The sequence below is a fragment of the Eumetopias jubatus genome, unplaced genomic scaffold (assembly GCF_037043125.1).
Source record: "Eumetopias jubatus isolate StellerSeaLion01/CBP00866 unplaced genomic scaffold, mEumJub1_p1.0 scaffold_12, whole genome shotgun sequence".
Taxonomy (NCBI): domain Eukaryota; kingdom Metazoa; phylum Chordata; class Mammalia; order Carnivora; family Otariidae; genus Eumetopias; species Eumetopias jubatus.
Window position 1 is genome coordinate 67,849,952 of NW_028274818.1, and position 17,037 is coordinate 67,866,988.

Here is a 17,037-nt window from a genome sequence, read left to right on the forward strand (position 1 = left end):
ACTTCACGATATTGTTGTGGGGGTTAAGGTGAGACCTTGCCCTGCACGGGGCACATGCCCTGCACGGGGCCTGCACGCAGCAAGCGTTGGAGGGCGGCCATCACAGGCTGGAGAGCACGGCTCGAGGAAGAGGGGTCAGGATACTGCGGCCGGAACAAGGCATCAGGAGGGCAGCTGGTCCAGGTGATGTCCCCCTCCCTCCAGAGGCCCTGGACCTGGATGCACACAGGGCACAGTGAGGACAGCGAGGGGGACCCACCTCCCACAGAGGGGGCATCTCTTACCTGACTTCCCACGTGCAGGGCACTCTTCCTGGTTCTTTGCAAATATGACCTCATTTAATCTAACAGGTCAGTGTAGTGGGTGTCATCATCCACCTCACTTAGTGACGTGGAAAGTGACCCCCCCAAGTTCTGCTCTGCCCCTTTGGGCACAGCTAGGCCTATGGCTCTGCCTCTCCAAGGAAACGGGAATCGGGTCCCCACGGCACCTTCCCTGATGCCTGCGCCCCTGAGAACCTCTCTCCCGGTGCCCAGAGCCGTGCCGGGCAGGGAGAGCCGTGCATCAGCGCTTTGGGATGTACCCAGGGCACTGTCCCCTGCTCTGCCCTCCCCCCGACTGTGGGACAAACACGGACAGGTGAAGATATCCCAGCAGGCAACGTTACGGGGCGGGGGGCACACCGGGCTTCGATGCTGGCCCCAGCTCTGCCCGCCCCTCCCTCGCTGAGGGCCTCTGAGGTCCCAGAACATCGTCATCTATAAACACAGGTAATGTCGACCCCACAGTGCCACAAGGAGGCGAGCGCCTGGAGTAACGGCCGACACCTCGGTTCAGAGCTGTGGTCACCATCCCCCACTCAGGCGCAGCCCTGAGCCCCGGTCTGGCTCGGTCCCTGGGGCAGGCTCACCCACCCGAGCCTCCCTGGCTTCCTGGTCGGTAACCCCAACCTGCTTTGTGGGGTCGCCGTGGGCCAGGCGAGGTCATGGCACCCAGCGCGGCTCCAGCAGCTGTTCACCCCTGCGCTCATGATTAGCTCTCGCAGGACCCGAAAACCAGCTCAAGCCCCCACCAGACCAGTGGAGATGGTTCGGGTTCGCAGCTTGTGGGAGGGGAGCACTGGGGTGTTCGTGCCCTTGCAGCTCTTCCAGCTTTCAGGGGACCCCCCGGGGAAGAACCCACCACGGCAAAGCAAGGCTGAGGCCTGCACAGAAGGAACAGAAACCAGGCACTTTGTCTATAGCTCTGTGTCTTTAAATCTCCTTTTCTCCAAAAGTGTACGCTAATCCAACTGTTGCAGGGGCCTAAGCTACTTCGCTGGCTCTCGGTGATGGAAAGGACATGGGGTTTTGAAGTCAGATGACCTGGGTGTAAAGGCAGGTCTGTGGCTGCTGAGTGACCACGGGTAAGTCGCTTACCCTTTCTCAGCTTCTGCCTCCTCCCTTAGAAAATGGGAAAAAGAAGAGTATCGACCTCATAGGACCGTGAGGAAGGTCAAAGAGGACATGAAAGCAACCTAGGCAAATGTGGGCTACCCTTCACTGCGGAGAAGGCAATGTTCAAGGTTCCGTCTCAGGAATCAGAACCTCGGGAAGTCGGTGGTCCTCCTCTATGGGTCTGAGCTCCCTACTTCCATTTCAGTGGTCCCTGTGTACCTGTGTCTGCTATTACGGACCACTTCGCATCTCTCTGGAAGGAGGCAAAATACAACAGCAAACAAAGCAGCTCCAGAGTGAGAAGTATGGCAGGTCAAGGGCTGTCGCAGCCGGTCTTCTCAGGAATGGGGTCAGAGACAAGGCCAGCTGGCCCCACAGGCAGCTCGCCCCCCAGCCCCAGCTACCCAGCCTGGACAAAGGGGAGTCTGGTCCCCAAAATACTGCCCAGAATCCCCTGGTTTTATACCTTCAGCCTCAGAGCGGAAGTCTGAGTTTTGTTCTCTATACAATTTTTAGAAGCAAAACGCCTTTTGGAACATTTTTTTCTAATGTGCCAACCTTGCAGAGCCGAATGCAGCCTGTCATGGGGTTTAAACGAGACCAGTCAGGTAGGTGAGACACTGGACCGGCCACCGCATGCAAACGTGTGCACAGCATGTCACACCATCATTCATAAACCGGAGTCACGGGCCTCCGCCGGGAGCCGGACACAGGTATATACCTAAGCAGCCTGTGTGTGTCCAACAGAAGCAAGCAAGCAAGTTCGGGGAACAAGGTGGAAATCACTGTGCCCAATTCAAACGTGGAACATCTCAGCCTTGTCATTATTTACAAGCTCCTAGAACAATGGCTACCCACAGAGGACAGACTGTCAAATGGAAAATTCTCAACAAGCGAATGTCCCCGCGTGAATGATGCAGCAACATATGACCATGCCGTGTCACTTCCTGGCCGCCGGCCACACGGGCACAGCGCAGGGATCACAGTGCTTTCTGGGTGCGTGGCTGCTCAGGGTCCTCGACTCAGGGCGGCTGTGACAGTGTGGAGCCATCGATCTGCGCTCATGGGTTCTGTGGTGCTCTGGATTGACAGCCCAAGAATACAGTTCGTGGGGGCCAAGAACTAACACTTTGAACCTGTGAACATTTTACAAAATCATTCTTCCCTCGGATTCCCGCCTCCCCTTGACTTTGGACATAACTCAGGATGGACGGACAGCCTCGCGCTGTGTTCCTGGCGTCGCGGAGCCGGCTCTCCCACCACAGAGTGCACAAACAGCCTGCGGGCTCGGGGCTGGTCAGGGCTCAGAGGCCAATGTCTGTGCCCTCCAGGCCGTCCCACGGAAGCGCGGGCCATGGCCAGGAGTCAGAAGAAACACGAGAGGCTCAGGGAGTGCCACACACTCGGCCTGGATCCTGGGTCATTCCATCCTGGGCAGGCCCCGTGCAGCCTGTCAGCCTGTCACCCCGCGGTCCCGGGGCTCCGCGTGCACGGCACGGAGATGTCGCAGAGGTGCGTGTTGCTCAGGAAGCAGCAGTCCTCGCCCAGGAGAGGGCCCATGGTCCCAAAGGGACCGCACCCCGAGTGCACGGCCCCTTGGCCCACCACTGCTGCAGAAACCCTCAGTCCACAGCTGTCTCTCATGCGTCCCCGTCTGGGCCCGGCTCCTGCGAACTCAGCCTTGGAGGACGTGCGCGGTCTGAGTTAAGAGCTCACTAGCGTGTAGATCATGCTGAATGCAGAGAGAAAAGGAAGAGAAGGAGTGAGCGGGAGCCCGCGAGGGACTCAGATTGACCCTCACCCGAGGGTCCTTCACGAAGCCAGATCCTGTGGCTTCTTTCTCGTCCCGACCCTGGAGCATCTACTCCCCCCCAACTGGCCCCACTACTTCCCACCCCACTGGACTAACCCTGTGCTGTGAGCGTGCACCGAGTCCCTGCGGTAGAAGATGCGACTGCTGAGTGCAGCTGATTATCTTCATCCGCATGGTTCATGGCCTGTGCCTCCTTCCTGCAGGTCCGGACCCCGGGCTGAGGCGTGCAGTGGTCCTCTCCACCCCACCCACCTCTCTGATACCACACGATACCCCACGCCGGGAAGAGGCCTGTCATCACCATTCTGAGGCCCGACGTGTGAACGCAGGCCCTCCGGGCATACAAATGACACGAATTCTGACCTGGGTCAATCCCTGGCCCTCCTGTGTTTAATGGAATGCACACATTAAACGTGCATTAGGAGCATGTCTGCTACGGTGGTGCCCCAACACGACCAGGGAAGGAGTCACGCATCTCTGTGCTTTTAGGAAGGGCTGCAGGCTAATTCTGCAACATCGGGGTACATTCCACACCAAAATATACCACTTTGCCTTCCCGGCACAAAGAAAAACCACCACCCGTTCACATTATAGAGAGGAAAAAGGGTCATCTGAGAAAGAAAACCAAGGGGAAGAAAGAGTGCTTCACTTCTAACCCTATCGAGTTTCCAAGGCCCTACGAGCTCCTCGGAGCAGCTGAAGTTCCATCTCTGCGAACCCGGTTCACCGCGTGTCCACAGAGCATCACTGGCCAGGCCCAAGCTGGAGGGTCTCCCTGCACTCAGGGGAGCCGGGGGTCACGTGAGAAGCGGACCATCGCTCAAGGTCACAGAGCCAGGGAGGCAAGGCAAGGAGCCACGTCCCACATCTCTCTGTGGTGCTACCGAGTGGGGTTACGGATGCCCTTTACCCGCTCTACTCACTTTCAGACGTTCAGCCACTCATTCACCATTATTGAGTGCCTCCTTCATGCCACGCACCATTCTTGGTGCTGACAGACAATGGTGAGCGTGCAGCCCGACACCTGCCTCGAGGGACAGCCAAGCTGCAGCAATAACAAGGAGCTCGTGAGCACCTACTGTGTGCCACGCTGCAGCCAGGGCATCACAAACACACAGGCGAATGAGACAGACGGGGTGTCTGCCATCAAGTCGGCCAAAGAGAAGATAATCATAGAGGGAGAGGAATACACATGAAGGAGGCAGCCATGACCCAGAGCAATGTGCGGGAGGCTGGTGCCACCTCACCCTCCTGGCTTGAGAGATGGTTCCGAGGCGCAGGCAGACCGTCCACCCTGGACTAACCCGCCAGTGTTTCCGTTTCTGTTGGCTAGGATCCACCCCAGGAACCTGCAAGCATCTCCTGGTCCACGGGGCACATGCTGGGGTGGTTAGCACATGATGCCGAGACGAGTCCAGGCTCTGGGGCAAGACAAACGCATCTCAGCTAGGGCCTCGGACACATTTCTCAATCTCTGCGAGGTCCTGTGAAATGCCAACCCCACCTTGACAGGGTCCCTGCGGCTGTCACTTCAGTCCGTCGCTGTGCTCAGCTTGGACGCAGCTGTCCACCTGCGTGGGTCCCCCTTTCCCCCACAAGAATGGCCAGGGCTGATGGTCCTATGCGCCCACAAGCCCTGGCTCCAGGGGGCTGGGAGTTCTGGGGCGGGAGACACAGGGTCTTTGAGGAGCTCGGCAGAGCCCTGGACGCCGGGTTCAACAAAGAAGGGGGAGCCCCGGCTGCCACCCAGGGTCCCGCGAGGCAGGGAACGGTTGCTCTAGTTTTGTTTTAGCAACAAAGTAATTAACAAATTCAACATGAGGGCAGAGCCAGACTGAACGGAAGAACAGACAGCCAACCGGAATGTCTGGGACACAAGGTTTACAGGATGATCACACTCAGGCAATGGTCAGGAGCCACCCCGCGTGCCCGCCACCACCCCTTCGTGCCCCCTCCCGCTCCCCGCAGCCCCGCCGCCCCCTTGCGCCCCCTCTCGCCCCCCGCCCCTTCCATCCCCCGCCACCCCTTCACGCCCCCTCCCGCCCCCTGCAGCACTGGAGCAGTCCCCTGGCGCCCCTTTCCACCCCCCACCGCCCCCTCCTGCCCCCCCGCCGCCCCCTCGCGCCCCCCGCAGCCCCACAGGAAGGGAGGAGCTACTTTGCGCACCTTCCCAGGTCTTCTTTCCCACAACAGACGGATGCTGGCAACACAACTGAAATGAGGGGGCGTGACCTGCCTCCATCTCCATCGGGACTAGGGTGGACTCCAGACGAACAGGGAAGGAGCCTGGGGGGCACGGCTGCCTCTGGGGCAGGCTCCTGACTCTGCAGTGGGGGCATCTGCAGATCCCCACAGAGGAGGCTGAGCTCACTCCAGCACCTCACATTAGCCCACGGTGTCAAGTCCTTAAGCCTGGAGGGCTGGGGCCACCCTCTATGGGCTTCCCAAGGCAGGAACCAGCCTGAGCGAGCTTCAGTGCTAGAAAGTTCTGAGTCGGAGTCAGAGAGACCCGGGTAGATCTGCTGGGTGCCTCAGAAACCTCCAGAGATGCTTCAGAGACCCTCGGGCTCCTTGTACATTGAAGCAGACAATGTCCCAGGACCCTCCATAGAGAAGGAGAGGGGAAGGGGTCACCCTGAGCCTGGACCAATGCTGACCCCAAGGAGAATGTGCTAGAACTCTGACTCCCCTCCAAGGGGAGTTATCCCAGAGGTATGTTACACGCCCGGAGGCTCTGAGTCTTCTGGACACTGGGACACGCTGGGGTGAGGGGGCAGACCCAAGCAGCACCTCCGGGGTGGGGGACAGGTCTCACCCCCAGGGAGGATGCCCACCCCCGAAATCCTGAGTCAGCAGATCCAAGCCCAGGAATCTGCACTTTTCAGAAGCACACCCACCTCCCCCCCCTGCTTCTGATGCAGGAAGCCCAAAGAGCACACTTTGATGAGACTTTTCTAGAGCTTTGCTGAGACAGTGCAGAGCTCCATGTTTGGGATCGGACCCGAGATGCACTCTTAGCTGTGACATGGGAAAACATCGGACGTCTGGGATTCCGTTTCCTGATTGTCACCAAGTGGGCAATGAAGGCCTTTAGCCCCCGGACTGAGCGGTATATACCAAGCTCCTGGCTTGAAGCACGGCTCATTTTTAAGTGTGGATAAATGCAGCCACTCCCCAGCCCACCCCAAGCCTGGGGCGGCCTCGCTAACACCCCACCCTCCTCTTCCTCACGTGGCTAGCACCAACAGCAGCACCGGGACACCGGCAGCTTTCCTGGCCGAACGCAGGTAGACACCGCATAGTGAGGTGGCAGGTGAGGTGCCCCAGAAATGAGCCCAAAGAGGAACAGGAGGGAGATGCTTTCAGAGAAGGTGCTCTCAGGGCCTGGCCATGGGCAGTCTGCTTTCAGCCATCTGCCTCGCTTACACCGCTCTGTGCAGAGGTGCAGACATGGGGGGTTGCTGAACGATCGCAAAGTCAGCATGGTCTACCTCATCAGCGAGTTACATAACATTGGCAGAGTCGTGAGCCTGAGCACTCAGTGACCCCGCATGCCCCTTTGAGATGCGTAACCGCCCCCCCCCGGGTCTCTGTTCTGTTCCCCAGATGCTTCCACGTGGGCTAGGGGCCACAGGGGACCCAAGTGGCTGAGCTGGGGATGGAGCCCTATGGGGAAGGAGTGACCAGCTGCGTGTCACCAACAGCCTCCCCAGAGGTGTGGGGACAACGTGTTTCTCTGTGAGGCCCGGCGGATGGGCCCACTAGGGGCCAGGCCTCCTGCAGGACCTGCCACCCCTCATGCCTCTGTGCACAAGCCCAGGCTCCCAACTGAGTCAGACAGCTGGCATCAGACCCCTGTGGCTGCGACCCCCACCCTCACAGCCCACCCCCGCCCCAAGAGCAGGAGGCACAAAGCACCTGCAGGACCCAAAGCGCCAGGAGGGACACACACTCACCAGTAAAGGTAGTAGAAGAAGGACAGCAGATAGAACGCCAGTTTGCACCAGGCCTCCTTCTGACAGTAGCTCAAGGTGTCCGCATTCATGACCGCCGGCGGGTCGTAGGCGAGCTCCGAGCTGTCCGCTGGACAGTGGAAATACCTGCGGGGACAGAGGACACAGCGTCCTTGGCCCTGGGGCTCGGAAGGGCATCCGAGGGATCTCTGTGAAGCAGCGTTCCGCCACTGCCTGCATCACCGCCCGGCACTGAGGGCCGCTCCCAGACACGGAGACCCGCCAGCATCACGGGCACCGCGCCCACAGACAGCTGCTCCGAAGGAAGGAAACTGAGTCACCTGGCGGCACCGAGAAGAGCCTCCTTGCTCCAGGGCTGTGGGCACCCCTGTGGGCGTTAGCCCAGACTGGGGTGGCGACACGCAGGGCAGCATCACCCCCGACCATGTTCTACCCTGATCATTAATGACTCTGGGTGTCATGCTGTCCTCCACGCAGACCTGCTTTTCAAATCCGGAACACTGGGGGAGAGATGTCACGCTCCTGCGGGAGCACGATGGGGTTCAGACACTTTTCTTCTTGGTAGAAGGACCCAGAACAGCCAAAGAGCATTGACCATGGAGCGGGGGTAGCAGCAGAAGGACCCAAGGGGAGCGAAACCACAGGGTGTGGGACAGAGGGAAGCTGAACCAAGTTTTGTGTCTGTGGAAACACCCAGCAGAGGCCGGGACTCTGGTGGTGAGGCTGGGCGGGACTCGAGGGCCACCTCGCGGCTGACCTCTGGCCCCCCCGGCATGGCCTCGGCGGGCTGCTGTCTGTCACTGAGGTGAAGGAGGTCGGAGGCCGGGCCGGAGAGGGGCCCCGAGCAGATGACTTCTGGGCTCAGAAGGGTGCCCTGTAACCAGGAACACGGGACCGCTGTTCCAGCCCGACCTCACCCCCCAGAGGACAGCGACAGCGACAGTCATCACAGGGTGCCAGGAGGACGGTGCAAGCCGGGTTCAGTGATGCCTGCCGCTCACAGCTCTCCAGGCCACACTCCTCGCTTCCCCGGGAGCACATTCCAAACCCACTGGCCTTGCGGAGACCTCGCTCCGTGGGGACAGGGGCAGCCAGGGGGCCAAGCGGCTCTGTGGAGAGAGTCAGGGCTCTGTGGCTACCGGCCACCAGACTGACCTTCCCCTAGCCAGCCATTGACCCCTCCGAGTCTCAGCTTTGTCGTCTGTAAAATGGGGACAGAAGTGCAGAGACAACTGGGTGCTGGATGCAATACTCTGCCAAGAACGGGACCGGATGGAGGTGCCCCACTGCTTTCCTCCAGCGCCTGAGAGCAGGGCGGGTGGGCCGGGCCCGTGGGACAACGTCCTGGCCTGGGCCGGGGGGGAGGCAGGAGCAGAAGCCCAAGGAAGACTGTTTTCAGGGACTCTGATCTTCAAAGGAACCCTCTCCTCATTTTCATTTTCGTTTTCTGAGCACTTAGGAATTGCAAGTAGGCTAGTCGCTCAGACAAGGTCCGTCCCACCCTGGGGCGAGGAGACCGCAGCCCCTCCCTCACCTGCACGCAAGGACGCCCCCGTGCCCCCTTCCCCCGACCTGGGCCCCCCAAGGGGGCAGAGCGATGGCCCGACAAACAGGGCACCAGTCAGAGTCTTGTGAGCCCACCATGTCTTTGATACCCGGGCTGACAGGGGAGCGAGCCGGGGGACCCGGACGCTGACTGATCCATACAGAGGCGGGGCTGAGCCGGGCCCTGCCCTGTCCTGGCTCCGCGACCGGGTGGTGCCTTAGCCTTGGGAGCTGCTGGGTCCCACCCCCCACCCATGGGTGAAACAGAGAAGGGGCCACGGCTCTCGCCCCGCTGTGTGGGTACTGGGTGAGCTAAGCCCACACAGTCCCTGAGCCGGCAGGGACTACATTCCAATGCCACCTTGCTCCCACCCGACTGCTCTCCAAGCGCAGACTGCAGGGGCTTACCCTCACTCCAAACAGGACGCTCTCTGGGCGCCTGGGGAGCGCGGCCGGTTAGGAGTCTGCCTTCAGCTCAGGTCAAGATCCCCGGGTCCTGGGCTTCTCCCTCTCCCCTTCTCCCTCTGCCCCTCCCCCTGCTTGTGTGCGTGCGCTGCGTTCTCGTGTTCCCTCTCTCTCTCTCTCTCTCTCTCGTTTGCTCTCTTTATATAGCAAATAAATAAATAAAATCTTTATAAAAAAAAAAAAAAGCACAGGACTTTCTTGTGTAACTGAGTCACTTCCCTTTCTCCATAACCTGCACTTTGTCAGTCCTCCCGACCCCCGTCAGGGGCGCCATCCCCTCCCAGCCCGCAGCTTCCAGGCTACCTCTGCCCCGCCCACGGCACCTGCTCACCGGCCAAGGCCAAGTCCACCTCCACGTGAACTCTCTGCCCTTCCGACTCCCATCGCTCTGCCGCACTGGGGTCAAGTCCATCCTCTCTTCACCTGCGATGCCACAGTGACGTCCTAATTCCAGGTCCACAAGTTTATGCTCCTGTCCGTCCTCCCCACGGCTGCCACCGGCCGTTTTCCTAAAACTCAGATCAGGCAATGCCACTTTCTCCCCCAAAAAGCTTCTGAGCGCTTCCATTTCCTGCAGAATACGTTCATTCCAACTTCCCCAGCAGAGACTTTCGGACCCTCCACCCCTGGTTCCTCTGCTGTCTGTCAAGCCCACGTCCATTCGCCTCCCTCCGAGGACCCTGCATCCAGTCTGGCTGAACCAGGGCCCTTCCCCAGCACACCGAGTGCTGTCCACCTCCGAGCCTGTGCCTACGTTAGCCCCCCAGCCTGCAGACTTCGCTCCCAGCCTGCAGACTTCACTCCCCAACCTGCAGACTTCACTCCCCAACCTGCAGACTTCACAGCGCCCCCAGCCTGCAGACTTCACTCCCAACCTGCAGACTTCACTCCCCAACCTGCAAACTTCGCAGCGCCCCCAACCTGCAGACTTCACTCCGCAACCTGCAGACTTTGTCTACCAGCCTGCAGACTTTGCCGTACCCCCAGCCGGCAGACTTCGCCCCCCAGCCTGCAGAGCCAGCAGTGCCCCTCTGCCAGTCTAACTTACACGCTCGTTTCTCTGCACGCCTGCGTGTATTCCTCACATCCGCTAAGAACCTACTTCCCTCGGCCACCAGCATGCACGCTCCTCGAAGGTAAAGATTCTATCTCACATCCACGCTGGGATCCCCTGCCATGCCTGGCATGGGGCGTGTCTCCCGTGTTTGCTAGATGAAGGAGTGCGTGCTCCCGCCGTGACAAATGCAGGCTACGTTTTACAGTAAAATAACAGTGAGGAGATGTTTGCAGGACAGAAACTCGGGGAGCAAGGGGTCAGGGGTGGTCGATTCACCTGCACAGCTGCCTTCTTTACTTTGGTTCCCCCTTCCTACGTCCTAGGTCCAGACAGTGACCGTATTTTACTAAAAGCCCAAATCACGTGACCTGATGCACAGTCTTGACAGAGAATAGAATATTCAAATTCAGAACTGTCCCAGAAAATCCAGCCCATCTGGCAGGTGCTTTTTTATTAAGATACAATTCGGGGGTGCCTGGGTGGCTCAGTCTGTTGAGTGTCTGACTTGGTTTTGGCTCAGGTTGTGATCTCAGGGTCATGAGATACAGCCCTGGGTCAGGCTCCATGCTGGGGGCAGAGCCTGCTTGGAGTTCTCTCTCTGCCCCCCTCTCTACCTCTCTAGGATAAATAAATAAATCTTTTTTCCAAAAAAAAATATATAAGTCACATACCAGAAAATTCACCTTCTTAAAGTTTACAACACAGGGATTGTTAGCATGTTCATAGAGTTGTCCACTGTCAGCTGTATCTAGTTCAGAACATAGTCACAACTGAAGAAGACCCGTCCCCGTCAGCCGTCCGCCGTCCCCCGTCCCCATCAGCCATCCCCCATCCCCTGTCCCCGTCCCCTCCTGGCCCGTGGCAACCACCCACCTACTTCCCTTCTCTTCAGAGTTGCCCATTCTGGACCTTTCACATAAACAGCCTCTTGTGACCAGCTTCTTTCCCTTGCGTGTTTTCGAGGCTCATCTGTGTCTCAGCGCGTGTCAGTACGTCATGGCCTTTTACTACCAAATCACGCGCCCTTGCAAGGACATGCCGTGTTTTGCTTATCCATTGCTCTGTTGGCAGCAATCTGGATTGTTTCCCTTTGGGGACAATTGTGAATCCTGCTGCAGGGGCTCTTAACACTGATCCCGGAGGGACGGAGCCGGTAAGAAGGGCCGCCATCTGGGAGTGGCTTGGGAAGAAGGCTGTGGAGAACGGGTCTCCGAAGGGCAGGGAAGAGAGGGAGGCACAGGCGGCTGGTCTGTTTGGGGGACAGTGTCCCTGAGGACCGGCTGCCCATGCAGAAAGGAGGGAGCCCAGAGCAGTCCCAGGCAGACTCACCTCCAGAAGTGATAGAAAAGTAGAGGGACATTCAGCCCCAGGGTGAGCCACTCCTGAGCGCACAGGAACATGATGCAGAAGAGGCTGTGGATGGAGTATTCCGGAAGCACCAGCTGCAGGGGAGCAGAGACACAGGCCTGCGTCAGCAGGAGGGAGAGTCACTCCATCCCACAGGCCATGCTGGCGACCCCAAGGCCGCCCTGACACTGTGGCCCAGCTCTGCTCCGTTCTCCTCGTCGGGGTCCCGGAGCCATGCTTTATACCCAAGTCCAACAGACACAGGCTCTCAGCACCTACTTACCGGAATGGGGCCCTTGCTTCTGGGGGTCACCCCTGCGTGGTCACGGAAGGCGGGAGGAGACACCCCCAGAGGGTCTCCACAGTTCTGTAACTGCCCTGCTCCTGGCTTCCCAGTCCCTACATACCCTCCTACACACACTCACAAACCTACAGCAAACGTGTGTATTTGTTTCAAATGGAGGCGGGCCAGGGAAGCATCAAGAAACAGCACCTCGCCTGATGTGGGTGGCCCGGGGGGCCCGAGAGAATGACCAGCAGTGACGAAGGAGGAGAGAGAGGCCAGCCGGGACCAGGAACGGGCCAAAGCTGGGGGACCAGCAGGAAGACCGAGCTCCCCAAGCCCCCAGAGCAGCCACGCGGGGGTTAACGGTAAAAAGAGCTTCAAGTCATGAACTCCCCAGGGTGTTCAACAGAAATCAAAGTTGTAACAGAGATCACAGCAGCTGTAAAGGAGAAACTGGTCCCCAGACCAGTGAAGACACCCCAAGTTGGAGAGGGGAGTCACCCTCCTCCCCCTCACAGAGGCCCATGTACGTAGCATGTATGCTCCGCGCTCCTAGAAAAATCCAGACAGCCTTGGGGGCTCATCTCTAATGCCGCTTCCTAAGGGAAGCCGAGCCCAGACCACCCACCCCGCACCCACACCCCCTGCGGCCCCAGGCCCACAGCGTGCTCCCTGACCTCCCCCGCTGAGTCAGCACCCTCCTCCCTCCCCCAACACACCCCCCAGCCCCCGCGCTCCCTCTTCTCAGCCGGTGTGCAAATCTCTTTGCACTTAGTAGATACTGAGCGAGCACGAGATACGCTGAGCTGACCCGAGACATGGGTCCGCGGCACGGCCAGCTGGCGTGAGGGCCCCAGCCTGCGCTCACCCACCAGACCTTCTGTGGGCGGGAACAGACGGCCTCACACTGTCCCATCTGGGTACCACTCACGACTCTGGGCTCCCTCACCCCTCCCTTTGGTCTCGGGGGTTGGCTGCCCCAGATGACCATGCACAGGGAGATGCGCATAAAAAATACACGCATGTGAGGCACGCGTGTAAGAGATGCATTCTGTAAGCAAACGGCACCTTCCTGACTCGCATCTGCTCGAGAACGAACGCGTTGACCCACGCGGATCGAAGAGCCCTGGAATCCGGCTGACAGGCCCAGCTCTGTGGCCCCAGGGCACCATCGGCACAGCCAGCCTGGGGGCCAGCAGAGCTGGGTTTGCCCCTCTCTCCCCAGCGTCGGCCCGCCTCATGAGCACAGCCAGCGTGGCGCGGCTGGGGGACTGTGGGGCCATCTCAGTCCTCCCCATGCGGCAACTGGACTGGACGCACCCTCTTCTGTGAGCTCACCTGGTACATACAGATCGCCCTGACCCCTGACCCCCAGGCAAACCCTCAACCCCAAGCCACCCTCCGCACTGGAGAACATTGGGTTTTCCCAGGAAAAGCTACCAGATAGCGCCGATCTCATTCTTCCCCCCACAACGCACAGAGGAGCTGGCTCACGCAGGTGCAGTCTGTGCAAGTCGCCGGTCTCACGGCGAGTGTCACCGTGCCCCGCTCACGGAGCTAGATGCGCTGCACACGCGACCCATGCAGACCCCACGGAGCTTGACGGGGCAATGGAAGGATGCTGGGAAGGGCGAGGAGACCTTGCCACGGAGGGAAGCCAGGGGCCCGCATTCAGAGACAGGAGCCGGGGGCACAGCAGAGAGTCGGCAGGAGCTAATGGCGGGGGAGGTCAGCACAAGACGCCTGCAAGGGCCACTAACTCACCACGGGGCAGCACGGAGGCCGGCCTGACGCGAGCCAAGCCGGGGCAGAAGTGAGGTGACACCCCGCTGCCAGGACCTAGCGCCGAGCCCAGCTCGCACACTCGCCCAGGAAGACCTCACCAATTTCGCCACGCCCCAACTTCTTCCGTCACTCCACCTATCCTGACTCCCTGCCCAGGCCCCAGGCCTCACCTCCTCATCCTGGAGGACATTTCCACCCGGATACTGCCCGACCACCGCGTGCTGAAAACCCCCGTTCCTCCAGCCCCTGGAAACCCACCTACTCGGACTCCAGTCTGCTTCCAAATCTTCCCATTTCTCCTCCACACCCACTTGTGGTGTTTTCCCTTTGCCCCAGTACCGCCCCCACTGGTCTGGACCCCTGCACCCCTTCCCATGGCCAGGGCAAGAACCTTCTGGCAGGTTTCTGTCCTTGCACACATGCCCCGCCCCCCCGCCCAGCAGAGCAGTCACGTCTCCCCTGCACACGCCCCTGGGCTCGGCTCCCGAATCCACAGACTTGGTCTCCCGGCCATTTTACATGTGTTCAAAGTGGTTCACTGGTGTACCTATTCATTCCTGGCGCTGGCCCACAAAGATCTGCGGACTGGTAGCCTGTGGATTCGGGGAGCCGGATACAGTGATGCCGCCCTTTGTCCTCACCTCGGGACGCCTGGACGCTCTCCCAGCCCGCACAGCGGGGGATGTGGGACGATCCCACGATGGGACCCCCGAGATGGGGGGATGGGAAGACGGTGAGGACCGTGCCCGCCCCACGGCTGCACACCTGCTCCTGCCCCCCACCACACATCCCCGGCGGACGGGCTCGCCGAGCTGCTGGCAGAAGCGTGCCTGGGACCAGACATCCCAAGAGGCACACGGGAAGCAACGGGGAAGGTCCCAGGGCTGAGTGCAGCTTGCGGGGAGTGGCAGCTATGAGACCCAGTCTCCGTGGACTCAGACAACAAGCTTTTCAGCTGTGACCACGTGGGGCTAAAAATATTAGCCCGCTATCTCCAAGTGTTCTATAAGTTCTGGCGGCCACATAATGATCTCTCTGTGGTGCTGAGCACGTTGGGTCTTTCCTCCCTCATCCGTAAACACCAGCATTGATGACCTTCCAACGAGGCTGCTGGGGGACACAGCTTCTCCCACGGAGGAGGCTGCTCTCAGAGGTGGAGCAGTGTCGAAGGGGGAGGTGCGCCGTCGTGATGAACGGGACCATCACTATCACTAACAATCACACACCCCTAATCCCAGTCTCGGGTAGGTCCCTTGTCCCTCTTACCCAGAACTGATTTTGGTTTCCTGATTCTCCACCCAGTCTCCTCTGAACCGCAACCCCACCCCTGCGAAAACCAAGCCCCCGGCTGTCTCAAGGGGGGAGAGAAACCAAACCTGCCTCTCCAACCAGGAAAGCCCAGGCCCTGCCTGTTTTCAAGGACACCGGACAAGGACATCCTGTGTCTATCTGCCCCAGGGCCAATGGGTGTGAAAAGAAAGGATAATGTCCTTTCGTCTGATTCCCCGAACCAGGAGCCCTCCTGGGATGAGCAGGGAGGAGGCAATTTTCTCATAAGCGTCCAGGTGGAGACACCTGCTTGCAGGTCCCCAGGTGAATAATCGCACCCCTGGTTCACCTCAGGGGAGGGGCGGTGGGAAGGAGGGAAAGAAAGGTCGCTTGCCTGGGAAGCTGGAATTTCGCTGAACTGGGAGACGAGGAGAAGAGCATCCCAAGTGCTGGCAGGAAACCCTCTTCTGAGTCCCTCCGCTCCAAGGAGGCCACTTTCTCTGTAGTCGCTCTGGGCGGAGGGCTCCTGGAGGGCAGCCGGGCAAGAGCCCAGGCCAGCTGCGGACGGGGAGGGGGGGCAGCCTGGGCTCCCAGGCAGGCCCCCCAGCGGCGCGGCCCCCTGCAGGCCTTAGACGGCATCATTAGCAGAGACCCCAACGGCTAGGCTTGTGGTTGGGCTGAGCTGAGCATTGCCCATTTCATGGTGCCAGCCAGTTGAAGCTTTCGCCCTCCTGGAATGTGCACCGATGTTCATCAAATACTCTAAGGGGTGAGCGGATGACTCTGGTACATAAGCGCCCGGCCCAGAGTCACCTCATCTAGAACCGTAATTTGAAAAGCCGCCATAAACCAGTCTCATGCGTGCTGAGGCCTGTCCCCAGGGACCCCAGGCCTCGCTCTGAGCCCCGCACAGCCAGCAGCAATCCTGGGTGCCTGGGCCGAGTGTGGCTGTCCCTTGTCAGGGTCAGGGTCAGGGTCAGGCCCGCATGGCTGATCCCGGGGACTGGGCCCTGCCTCCAGGGAAGCCAGTCCCCGATCATTTCCCTGTGGGCCTGTTCTGAACACCAGGAACCCCAGGAGAATGGGAGGCAGACAGCGAGAGAAGGACTTGCCTGCCTGGGTCCCAGCACATAAGGACAGAAGGATTTGCCTTCCCTGGGGAGGCTGGTGGTCAGCGAGGGCACGGAGGTGGCCCAGGAGCCAAGAAGCGTGGTTTCCAGCCCCCCTACGTTCCAGCCCCGTGGAGCCCTCCCACCCTGTCCTTCCCCCTCCCTCCCTGAGCACATTTCATCCAAACGGGAGTCTCCGCGGCCTTCTTGCCCACCCACACGGACTCACTTCTCTGCAACAGAGGCCAGGGAGAGAAAGTGGGGAGCGATCCCACACCCCCCTGCCCACTGCACCTGGCTCCCCAGCGTGTGGACGGCCCAGTTCACAGCTCAGCCCGGAGGCCCCGGCTGGGAGCCGGCTGGGCGCTTGACTGAGCTGTGCCACCTGTCGTACGTGCCCTAAGGGGTGAGCGGATGACTCTGGTACATAAGCACCAGGCCCAGAATCCCGCGGCCACCTCAGGCTACTCGGGCTCCCCCCACCCTGCCCCGGCCCCCAGAACCACTGGTCCTTCCTGCCCTGACTGCCCCTGGGACCAGCTCCCAGCCCTGACTGGTGGCCGTCGGCTTGGCACCTCTGGCCCCGCTGTCACTGCCCGTGGGCCCCAACCGCCAGCCGTACCACCTGCTGGCGACACCAGCCAACTGGGGAAACCCGCCCCCCCCCCACCGATCCAGGAGGGAAGTGTGTGTGTCCAACCCCTCGAGGAAGCAGGTTCCTTTCATCTGAAATCACAGGGGTCTCAGCTCTGTTTCTGGAGGAGAGGGAAGCTGGGAACAGAGGGGACAGAGTGGGCTTTGCTAAGGGCTCCCCTCCCCTCCCCCAGCCCATTTCCTTAAGCAGCTCAAACCTCCCGTACTTCTGAGTCAGCTGGGGGTGTTGCTGAAGCACACACAGCTGGGGCCCACCCCCAGAGGTTCAGATTTTGTAGGTCTGGGCGGGGGCCGGGG

General features: G+C 60.1%; 1 protein-coding gene across 1 annotated transcript in view; it reads right to left on the reverse strand.

The window, feature by feature from the left end:
* Positions 1–739: 739 nt before the first annotated feature.
* The window catches only part of CNIH3 (cornichon family AMPA receptor auxiliary protein 3), a 48,292-nt gene continuing 31,994 nt past the window's right edge, over positions 740–17,037 (reverse strand). The window contains exons 5-7 of the mRNA XM_088017044.1: positions 11,620–11,732; positions 7,206–7,349; positions 740–3,168 (exon numbers count right to left, since the gene is read on the reverse strand). Coding sequence (XP_087873170.1) covers positions 3,141–3,168; positions 7,206–7,349; positions 11,620–11,732 — 285 coding nt within the window. The 3' untranslated portion in view covers positions 740–3,140. The remainder of the gene's footprint in view (positions 3,169–7,205; positions 7,350–11,619; positions 11,733–17,037) is intronic.